Here is a 12,058-nt window from a genome sequence, read left to right as displayed (position 1 = left end):
TCTGAATGTCCTTGAACAAAAACTCAAAAACGGTAAAGCAAAAATTTTGCGCAGAAAAGACACTTTTACATTAAAAGCTTCAAACTTCCTTCGAGAGCAATTAATCAGACTATGTCAAATTTTGGTCCGTGATCAGACTTTCGGGTCGCCATAGTTCGGACTTTCGTGGCAATCTTGTGATTCGTGGCAAACTTGCGTGACTTATGATCTGTCTATTTCCTGAATTTGCTCTCTGATTAGACCCTGCCAGACTTAAGTGGTCTCTGGTCAATCTTTTATGCGCTCATATTACAGAATAACGTGCGATCATGACATTTTCCAGGTCCTTTACGGGTGTCCTTTACGGGTCCCTCTATGCTCTATACCCCCTGTAAGAAACGATCTTTTGTAGGGTTTGACCAAGTTATTAAATTGATTTTTAAATTGAGAAAGCGCCATACCGATTTCATGACCTCATCATCAACTTGTGCCTCTGGTTCTGCCCAGTCTACGGCAATCTGTTGTCCCCACAGTAGAATTTTCCCAGGAATTAACTTTCGCCTTGCCATCGCAGCTGCCCTGTGACTCTCGTACTCTATGAACGCGAATCCTCTATTCTTCGTTTTATCAGCTGCACTTGGATACATAATGCAATCGACTACACCCTCTGTGATTTGAGACATTTCATGCATCGTCTCCTCTCGAGTTCGGTTTTTCGGGATTCCGCCAACAAATAAGCGACAATTGTCAATGCTCATGCAAACACCTATCATGCGACCCGGTCTTATCTCGTAGTTGTTCAAGATACGAACAGCGGCAAGAGCTTCATCTTTGTGAGTATAAGTGCAAAAGGCGTAGCCACGGTTATGGTTAGAGAAATCCATCATAAGTCTTAGCTCGTAAATTTTGCCCGCCTTTTCAAGAACCGGAACCAAATCGTCTTCGTACAGATCACGTGGAATTTTGCCCACAAATACCTCACACTTTGAGGGTGGGGCACCTTGCCAATTCGGAGGCGGGCCTCCATACCTGCAAAGTTAAGTAAAAATAGAGCACACAGAAAAATTTCATCAGTTGTTTATGTTAATAAGTTATAAACATAGCCGGCAGATTGCCGGAAAATAGCCGCGATAGACGCTTGTGGCCATCAATGAATTGAAACAACTACAGATATAAGATAGACAGATGGACAACCAGTCCTTTAAGAGACCACTAGATTTTTTGGGTTAGATACGGACTGTCAATTTTATGACACATACGGTCTATAAGGAAAAATCCCTAGAAGAGCTTTTTCAAAACTGATATTCGAAATCAAAAACTCAAGACTAATACTCAAGAATTTGAACATATGTTTGGCACTACTTGCATGCACAGTATTGCTCTTTAGTTAAATGTTCCTAAATTTTAAAGTTCTATAAGTGAGTTCAGAAGTCATTTTTTTGGGCGAGATAAGTCGCAATTGACCTAAAAGCAGAAATTACGTCACGCACACATATTTTAACTGCAAAGCAGTAGAAATCACTGAAGTCATTGAAAAAGTCAATTCCAAGAAATCAGGTAGTAAAAATCATCGATGGAGACGACGAATTAAAAACATAGCCAGTAGAATCCCGGAAAGGACTCGAAGAGTCGTGCAACAAGAATCTCTGATCTAACGCCGCCTATTTTAGAAATATGAAAAAAGAAAATAAAATGCAACATAGTTTAAAAAAACGATTTTTGTGTAATGTGGGTAGGTAGTGTGGGGGAGGGGGGGGGGGGGGTGGTTAGTTGTGGCGAGGGGTAGTTGGGAGTAGGGCTAGTTAAGGACTTATGTGGGATCAAAAATTCTCAAAATTACTCAGTTCTTAATTACTATGCAATACAAACTAAGCTTCTTTTAAAGTGAAATGTTCGAAAACAGAAGTCAACGTTCTAAAACAGAAGTCGGATCTTTTCCGTTTGCGCCCCCCAGTACGTTATGCGCCCCTCAGTGGGTATTAGAAATCAGCGGCTATTAGAAATCCAAACTTGAACGAAGAATGCGACAAATACAATCAGTATCATGGCTCATGGAATCTAGGAAGTTTGATATACGGAGCCTTATTATAAAATCATTCACAGATTCAAGTGATTTTTGGTTCCCCACTTGCAAAATCAGATTTCGTGGATAAGCACATTATGTGGCTCGTTATTATAGCATTGCTTCGGAGACTACTGATTCATCAAGAAAATGCGAACTTATTACATAATTGGTAGACTTTTGATGTTGTCTCTATACCAATCCTGTTTATATACGTAAAAGCTCATCCATGTTTGACTGCATATTCCATTTGACAGTCAAGCATTGAGAGTTCAGTTTTTTTGGTCTTTCGCCGCACACCCCCTTAAAAAGAATGGAATGTAACCCCACCATTACCGTAAATACAGTTCGGGGGCTATAATTTTGCTGGTAACTATAATGGAAAGTCACATCTTTTTGTATGTTAGTTTACCATTCAAGCGTTACAAAGTGAGTTCAATTCTCTCTTAACGAAGTGTTTTCAATACAGTGATGAAGACGTACTTGCGCTGTCCGTTCTGCTGCAAGAGAGTGTATCCTGTTCTGTCAGTGAGTGCCTTCAGGTTGGCTGCATTGAACGCACCACAGAACCCTCCCATTGGGGCACCACCCCCTGCCCCACCTAGACCCCCGCCACCAATCACACTGCCTGAAGCCGACGCGGATGATACTGAAATATTTATATCAAACCCATTTCCATTTTTTAAGTACGATTTGTATCCCATTTCCTTAATTTAGTACCAAAGCACAATTGACAAATCAAGTCAACAAAAGGTGCTAGCCTTGACAATTTATATCTCACTATGTCAAAATACACTTAATAAAGCCGATAATATGCCTAGATAACGCCCAATATTTCAAATTATGTCAAGTTTCTCAGAAAAAATGAAGCAGGGAAATTTGGATGCCATCTTTATGCACCCTTAATTTCAAGAATTGTTCTCATTTTTTAATTTTGACGGCATCAGATAGATATTCAAGCATTTGGTAGTTAAGGCCCAATATAGTTGTTATCCACCAATCTAAGATGCGCTAGAAAAGCTCGACAGTTAAAAGCTCGACAGTTAAACGATAGATGGCTTTCGGGGAAAAGTCCAAATTAAAACATAGTTAAAAGAAAGCAAGCACAATCATTTCAAGTTTAACAGGTCGTGCTCCCATTGGATATAAATATAAAATGAGGCGGGAGGAAAGTCTCGCTTGAGAAACCACCAATAGTTGGTATTAATAAAAGGAGACAAAACTTGAAGGACAGGTTTTCCGTAATACAAGGAGACATGCTGTACAAACATAACCGGCAGGATGCCGGAAAATAGCCGCAAAAGACGCTTGTGGCTTTCCATGGAACTGAAGCAACTAAAGAACTAAGATAGAAAGATTGACCACCAGTCCTTTAACAGACCGCTAGACTTTTTGTGTTAGATTCGGACTGTCATTTTTATGAGACACTGCGCTCAATAAGGCGAAAGTTCTAATAGATCTTTTTCAATATATTATTCTAAATCAAAAACTCAAGACTCTTTACTCAAGAACTTACGTTTGGCCCTACTTGGGTGCACACTTTTGATCTCCAACTAGTGAATATTAATAAAATTTAAAGTTCATTAAATGATTTCCGAAGTCAATTTTTAGTGAGGTAGTTCACGCAATTGACCTAAAAGCAGAACAAATGACGTCATGTACATAAATTTAACTGAAAAGTAGTAGAAGTCACTAAAAGTCAATTCCAAGAAGTCAGGTCGTAAGAATCGTCGATGGAGACGACGAATTAAAAACATAACCGACTAAACATCGGAGGAATTGCTCTCGAACAACTAGTAGGAGCTCATTAAAAACATACCCACAGATTGCCGGAAAATAGCCGCCCTTGATTCCAATAAGCAAAAAAGAAGATATTGAAAAAAAAAAATTTTTGTACAAAAACATTTTTCAAGTCCAATTTATTTTTGATGGCATTTCGTAGTTGAACATACTTCTGTTTCTTAGAGAGAGGCTATAGGGGCTACTATTAATACCAATAAGCATAAGAGATGGTGACTAAGACTTACAGGAACGAAGTTCAAATAGCGGGCGTTTAAAATTGGGCTTTATGGGTTTATCCCGTTTCTATTTCTGACTTCAATTTTTTATACTGACTCTGTTCATTTTGAATTGCTTTGCTGAGCAACTGATGTTCAAAATCACTTTTAGTAGAATGAGAAAAGAAATAAACTAGCCTAGAGAAGTCAAAAAGATTTCACGCAAAATGTCGAAAAAGCGGCAAAATGGGTAAAGCGAAAAAAAGTTTGACGAAGTAAAAACATAGCTGCCAGAAAATAGCCGCAATAGATTCGTAGATCGGCAGTCTAAAAAAACAGTAAAAAAGATAGACCAAAAAACTTCGTCTTTTCATTGAAGGCTGATCTGTTATATTTTGATTAAAAACTTGTATAAGTTATTGCCGCCTCTATTAGCTGATCTCAAATAACCTTCATTTAGAGTGACACACATCCATTTGACTTTATCTCTTTGAATTAAAGTAAAAAAAGTCAATTTTAAAGTGAGGAAGTCATTTTTGAGAGAGGTAAGTCAAGTGAGACCAAAAGTTTAATCACGCGAATGAACAAAAAAACTCGCTCCATTAAGAGCGAAAAATGACGTCACACATGCAATTCAGTTGAAATTGCATGAGCGAATGAACAAAAAGTGGCTGTGACGTCATATGTTCGTAACAAAAATCATGACGACGAAATAAAAAACCAAGAGAAGGCCAATAATAGCCCCAGCTATGGCTGTGCGGCTATTAAAAAAAATTAGGAGCGCTATAATAGCCGGCTGAGAAGATGAGGGCGGCTATTAAAAACTACGATGTCCCCAATAGTAGCCGCTATCGCTTCGCGGCTATTTAAAAACAGCTCGATGGAGTTCATTAGTTACACAAGGGGGTCTCTGGTAATTTATTTGTGTGTGGCATCTCACTTTCATAGGTAGGCAAGGGGTTCTTGTAGTAGATCAATAGTGTATTGTTCAAAAATTGGTTGCATGTTGGTTTAATGTCTAAAAAAAACTCAAGTAGAAACAAACCAATTAATGTTGGAAGAATCGATCTCGAACGACAGGTGGAACACTTGAATTCAAGGGGTGTAGCCTAGATAATTTTTCGTGTCTTTCCCATTATAGCCCCCCAGCTTAGTGGTCACATAACCTATGTCCCCCAATAATGGTAATTATACCATAAGGGGGCTATAAGTTCATGCGGGCCATAATGGGAAAGACCCAATTTTTCTTTATGGGTGCAAAAATAGTTAACTACACCGGTCTTCGGGCCATTGACCTCCCAATTTCTCACCAGAGGCACTGCCCACTCGGCTATCAGACCCCTCTTGTTTCCATGCTGCAATCAATTTTATTTTAGCAACAGGCTTTATTTCGGAGAGAGCAATAGAGATCACTCAAAAATGAGGAACGAAAGCGTGAAATTGTCACTTGAGAAATCAAAGAATGTTCCAGAAGAAAAATGCAGAAACGGTGAAACAAAAAAATTTGCATAAACAAGACCAACACGTTTGCAATAACTGCTACAAACTTCGTTTGAGAGCAGTTAAAAATATGCTGAACCTAAGAAATAAGGGTTCCTTCCCATTATAGCCCCCATTATGGTATAATAACCATTATTGGGTGGGGGGCTTTAGGTAATCTGACCACTAAGCGCGGGGGGGGGGGGGGGGGAGCTATAATGGGTAATGGCAAAGAGAGAGAGAGAGGCGAAGTAAGTTGATACCTCAGTTTTACGAAGCAAAATTTCAATTTTTGACGAAATTTTGCTCAATCTTATCAATTTTCGAAAAAAATTGTTACACCATTGATACTAGGCTAGTGGTCTGTACCACTTATGAAATTCAGATGAAAAGAACGAAATAGTAAGGTACCAGAAGTCCCGATGTGAATCAACTTTCACGTACTAGAAATCGCAACGTATTTGTCAACTATGGCTAAGTTCTCCTTTGCCAGAGAAAAGGTGTGAACCAATTATGATCTTGTGAAAACTTACTTTTTCCTGTGAAACTTGGATGAACCTTAATAACCTTCTCAGGATTTCTACTAAGTGAAAGTTGCGCTTAATTGACTTTCATAGGTAGGCACGAAGACATGTGTAGGGGATCAACGGTGTAATAATTGTTTTGAAAATGTGATTTCAGGTTGGAATAAAATTGCCTCAAAAATTGAATTTTCACTTGAAAATTCGGGTTTGCCGGCAGTGTACTTACTTTTGCAGTATACTTACTTACCGCTGCTAAAATACTTTTGCCGTTCAATATTCGGGTCTTTCCTATTATAGCTCCCCATCGAAGTTATTGCCCCCATTATGGTATTAATTACATGCTTGGGGGCTAGACTTTATATGTATACTTTCCGTCTTTAGACCTCAGTATACTTTCCTCATCTTTCTGAAATTTAGAGCATATAAAATTCCATTGATTTTCAGTTGATCCATGTTAAATTTGAGGAAAACAAAAATAGCAAAATTACGCAAAATGCCCATCAAAATTATGCCGTTTAACAATTAATCATGGTATATGTTACTTTTTACTTTCAATAGTAACTTTTAAATTGTTTTTAAATATACGTCAGGCGAATTGCTCTCAAACAACCGGCGAGCGTTTGGCTTCGTCGGTCGCCAGCCACGGTCTAGTCAGGCTAGCTTCAGCTTGATTCGACTCTGCCACTTTTACTTTTCTAGCCTTGTTAGTAAATAAATCAAATAAAAAACTGACGTTTTAAAAAGTTTGCAAAATATTGGAAAATCTAAAAGAAAAGGTTCCAGATTTGGCACAGAAAATGTTCAAGACTAATTTTTGTCTCTGGAGTTATGCCAGGTAACCCCTATGCAAGACTTGAAAAGCTGCATTGGCCAGTAACGATTGCTAAACTCAGAAAAGGACAAAAAGAATCAAAAATTTTGAAAATTGCAAATTTTATCAAAATCTTGCTAAAATTCCTGATATTAAAATCTTCAAAACAATTTCATTGTCTCGAGAGACTATCCAGCATCCTTATTTCAAGCTTTAAATAGTTTCACTGGCTCATAACCCATAAACTTGAAACAAGATAATAATTTTCCGAAAATTTGTAAAAAATCTGCTAAAGCTAGAGTCTTTAAAGTATTGTTAACCATTCCATTAACTCCAGAAACTACGCGAAAGCTTACCATCAAATCTTGGAAAGCTTACCATCAAACCTAGGACCCTGGTGGCGGAAAAAATGATAAACAATTCAAAAAGATTTAAAAAACTTGAAAAAGTTGCAGAATTTTTTTGAAAACTGCTGATTTTACAATGCTGAAAAACATTCCATTACTTGTAAAACATATGCAGTAACCTATAAACAAACTCTAGAGGAGGTTATGTGTCTCTTGGGGCTAGAGAATCCTAAACAATGACAGAAAAAAATCCAAAAAATTTGAAAAAAAGAATTGCAAAATTTGTGATCAAAAAAGTTGAAAACTAATCCATGGCCAAAGCACATTTCCGAGTAACCTATTATCACACCCTATAGGAGATTTTCAATGAGGCTGAAAAACCTTAATAATGACAATAAATGTCAAAAAAATTGAAAAAAATTGCAAGTTTTGTAAAAAAAAACACTGCTAAAATTCGTGGTTTTGAAATCTTGAAAAACATTTCACTACAATTAGAGACTAGGCTATTCTCAAAACCTAGAGGAAGTTCCTTGGCTCGAGAGGCTGGAGAAGCCTAAAAACCGTCAATTTTTTCGAAAAACTTGAAAAAAATAGCAATTTTTATCAAAAAGATACTGAAATTTGTGATATTGAAAATTTTGGGATCTTTTCCGTTTGTGCCCCCCCAGTACGTTATGCTCCCCCCAGTGACAGAGCACGTGTCCTTACATAGTAAATCACTATGTAAAAATATTGCACGTGCGTCTGGGGGTTGCAAATATGCACCCACTAAGCTGGGGGGGGGCACAAACGGAAAAGATCCAAATTTTGTGATATTAAAAAGACCATTCCATGGTCAATAAAATTTTTTCAGTTAATTTTTATCAAATTTTAAGGAAGTTTCCTGGCCTCTGGGTCCGGAGAAACTTGAATAACGACAATAGATATCAAAAAAATTGCAAGTTTTGTCAAAAAATGCTAAAAATCGTGATGTTTAAGTCTTGAAAAACATTCCATTACATCTAGAACATATACAGCAACCTATTATCTAATTTTAGAGGAGCTTATGTGGCTCTTGAGGCTGGGAAAAATCTAAAAACTGCCAAAATATTTTCAAAACCGTGTAAAAATGCAAGTTTCATTTATAAAAATCGCTAAAACTTGTCATATTAAAAAATTGAAAGCTATTCCATGGCAAATAAATTTTATTTCAGTAACTTCTTGTCAAGCCATTAAGAACGTTTTCAGACCCCTGTGTCTGGAAAGACGTGAATAATGAAAAGTAAATATCAAAAAATTGAAAACATTCGCACGTTTTGTCAAGAAAATATTAAAATTCGTGATGTTAAAATGTTGCAACCATTCCATTACCACTAGAAACTATGCATTAACCTAGTATGAAACCGTAGAGAAGATTTTGCAACACATAGGCTGAATGAACTCAAAAATTACAAAAAATTTTTGAAAAGCGTGAAAAATTTATGAAAATTGTTACAAAATTGCGTGTTTTTAGCGATCGGTTGTTCGAACGTAGCCACGGGGGGGGGGGGGGGGGGGGGGGGTGCATCGAGGGAATGATGGAGAGGGAGGGAGGGGGCGATGGTCACCAATGGAGTGGAGGGCAACAGCGCGGAGGGCGGGCAATAGTGGGTTGAAGGGGGGTCAACAGCGAGGGTATCCAACAGCGGGTATTCAACCTCGAAGAAACGCCCTTCACACCATAAGTTTAAGTATCAGTTTAAGTCTCTAAAACAGTTTGAGCTGAAGCAGAGCTGAAAGCCACAAAGAGCACTTAATGCACGCTGGGCGTTACCTGTTTATTCCATTTTTGAGGACGAAAAGTCAAAAGCGTCAGACGAAAAGTCGGTCAAACGAAAAATCGCATAAAAAATACCGACAGCACTAATATAATTACTACAAACTTCGTTTGAGAGCAATTAATAAATTTTCCGTGAGTTTGCTTCAGATTTCTCTTGATTTTAGAGCAATTATGTTTTCCATATTTTCCAATTGCGCCAACCCCAGTACGGTTTGACACCTCCAGTGTCAGAGCACGTGCCATTACATACACTCGTTAGCAAAATTAAACATTCAAACAGCAAAATAAACTGCAAGTTGCTTTTTCTTGAACAGCATTTTCAGAAAGTTTTTGATTTTTTTGCTTCAGTCCTACATAAATCAACTGCAAAATTAAATAAATTTGATATTTCTCCAATCAAGACAAATGGCAAATCTACTTACGATAAAAATCCAGTTTCAAGTTTTTCCTTTAAAAAACTCTAAATTGGGCTCTATGTGAAATCTGTTAAAACAGGATCATGCCTACACAATTTGAAACCAATTTTTGAGGTGTGAATTAACGAATTTTTTTACCTAGTTGAACAGATTTAACGGGGAACTCAATTTCCTGCTTTTTACGAATAACTGGCAAAACTATATACTGAACGGCAAAGGTAAGTTAGCGCCCCCTATTTTTACGATGTGAAAATTCAATTCTTGAGGCAATATTGCTCCAACTTATAGTCAAACATTGAAAACATTTTTTTAACCATTGATCCCCTTGACTAGTTCTCTCGCCTACCTATGCAATTCATATGAAACGCAAAGTTACTTTACCATATGTGCCAATGAAAACTCCAAAAGTTTCAAAGTAAAGCGAAAGTTGAGTTCTATCCCATTATAGCCCCCTCCCAGCTTAGTGGCTAGATAACCTATAGCTCGTCCCAATCATGGTGTACCATAATCGAGGGCTTAGATTTCACGGGGGCTATAATGGAAAAGACTTAAAAGTTTCCAAAAGATGTGATATGTTTTCAGTTTTATTCAACCATGACTAAGATTGAGAGAGAGAGAGAGAGAGAGAAAAGATGCGATCAAATTGAGATCTTGCGACAACTTTCTTTTTACCGTGAAAATTAAACGAAGTTCATCAATATCACATTGGGATTTCCGGTAAGTGAACGTTGCGTTTTATCCAAATTTCATAGGCAGGCGAGAGGACTAGTGTAGGTGATGAATGGTGTAAAAATTGCTTTCAAAATGATTTTTAGTTGGATTAATTTTGCCTCAAAAATTGAATTTCCACTACGTGAAAATAGGGGGTGCTAAATTATTTTTTGCCGTTCAGTATAAAATTTTCACGTGCGTGTTTTAATTTTCTTTTGACGTTCAGTATAGTTTTGCTAATTGATTTTCTACCTTTGTTAGTGAGTGTAGCAAATCAATATATAAAAATATGGCACCTGTGATTGTTCGCGCCAATAATATGCACCCACTAAGTCGGGAGGGGGGAGGGGGGGGGTAACAAACGGAAAAGATTCTAGCTTTCTCATGGTTGAGCGTCGATTGCTATAAAAATCAAAGGAAACAGTCAACAGTAACTTGCCTAAAGTTGACTTCAAACATTTTGTGCGTTTACAATTTTCAACGATTAATTTCAACGGTTTAACTTTCATGATCACCAACCAAAGTGACATCTTCGTGCTAGGCTTAGACTCATGATTTACAATGGGTGCAGGGGTGGAGACGCGGGAGGGCGGCCAAACAAATCCGTCTTACCTTCATCGAGCGCTGGGCTGTCTCCAAAGGCTGCACTCCCTTGAATGGTCATCTGTGGTTCAACTTAAAATCAGGTTGATTCTGTGATTGGTTTATGAGCAAAAAGATCAAAACTCAGATAGGATAGGCTGTAACTCAAACGTTTTTCAATTGACAATCTCAATTACAGGTTGCAAGAGTCGATCGTTGATGCGTGTGACCACTTTAACTCTTCTTTAATCTGTTTTCTTACCGCTGATGATTAATTACCAGTCGTTCAATCCGTCAGCCACTTGCGTTTTTTTTTCCACGCGAAAGCTGGGTCAATCAACGAAAGAGATAGCAATAAGTGACCAATCGAGTGTACAGGTAATCGAGCAGATCTCAGTTCAAATTTAAGCTTCGGAAATCAATTGAGCTTTAATCTCACAGCACGATAATACTCTCAAAGAGTTTTCGAATAGTACAACAGTTTTGCAGCTTTTGATGTTGTATAGGAGTTCTATGATGTTTGAAGTAAAAACTGCGGTAAACCCGAATCACAACGAGTTTGTACGCTATAGTTTTTTGTTATCAATTAAGCTCACTCTTTTTGCTTACAATGTAGAGTATGTAACAAATCTCGAAGCTCAATTTTGTTTAATCTCAATCAGAGAGATGGAACTTACTCACTCACTAACACGCAGGATATCTACTCGATTTATGATGCAGAAATGAAATCATGTTCAATGAGCGGGAAAAGAGAACAAGTCACCAATGCGTCACTTGAGGGTCTGAACAAACACGTGAACGAGTGATGATTTCTGCAATTACTGCAGACAATATTCTGAACTTAAAAATCATCATACGTTATCAGGAAAGCAAACTTTAATTTTTCACTTTAACAATGCTCGGGTTTTTTCGAGAACAATTTAAAACACGCACTGAGCACTAAATGTAAATCAGTACTGGGCATTTAAAAATTGGATTTCTGATCATTACGGATTAATGTAAAATTTTTTGGTGCGCTAGATTTTAGTTAACCGGTCACACTTGATAGTATTAAAACGTTAAAAATCAACAAAAAGTGGCGTTTGATGAAGAGAGAAGAGACGAAATTGATAAGCTATGAGTTGCTTAGAAAGATCTAACCCTTAGCATTTTTGTATTCTTTCGGAGTCTTTCCCATTGTAGTCACCCAGCTTACAAAATTGCCCACACTCTAGATACCCGTCAGTCCCCCTTACCGCCGCCACCACCACGACCACGTCCATTCCCAGTGAAACGAAACTTGATAGCCATGACAAGAAACATGATAAAACATGGAAAATCGTGCCAAGATCTTGCCATGTTACATGGCAAGA

General features: G+C 37.7%; 1 protein-coding gene across 1 annotated transcript in view; it reads right to left on the bottom strand.

Moving 5' to 3' along the window:
* LOC142336087 (APOBEC1 complementation factor-like) overlaps nt 1–11,438 on the bottom strand; it is a 63,248-nt gene extending 51,810 nt beyond the window's left edge. The window contains exons 1-3 of the mRNA XM_075384610.1: nt 10,737–11,438; nt 2,525–2,690; nt 441–1,008 (exon numbers count right to left, since the gene is read on the bottom strand). Coding sequence (XP_075240725.1) covers nt 441–1,008; nt 2,525–2,690; nt 10,737–10,788 — 786 coding nt within the window. The 5' untranslated portion in view covers nt 10,789–11,438. The remainder of the gene's footprint in view (nt 1–440; nt 1,009–2,524; nt 2,691–10,736) is intronic.
* Nucleotides 11,439–12,058: the final 620 nt, after the last annotated feature.

The sequence above is a fragment of the Convolutriloba macropyga genome, chromosome 3 (genome assembly GCF_964194025.1).
Source record: "Convolutriloba macropyga chromosome 3, txConMacr16.3, whole genome shotgun sequence".
NCBI lineage: Eukaryota > Metazoa > Xenacoelomorpha > Acoela > Convolutidae > Convolutriloba > Convolutriloba macropyga.
Note: the sequence above shows the minus strand (reverse complement) of the source record. Positions and strands in the feature narration are given on the sequence as shown.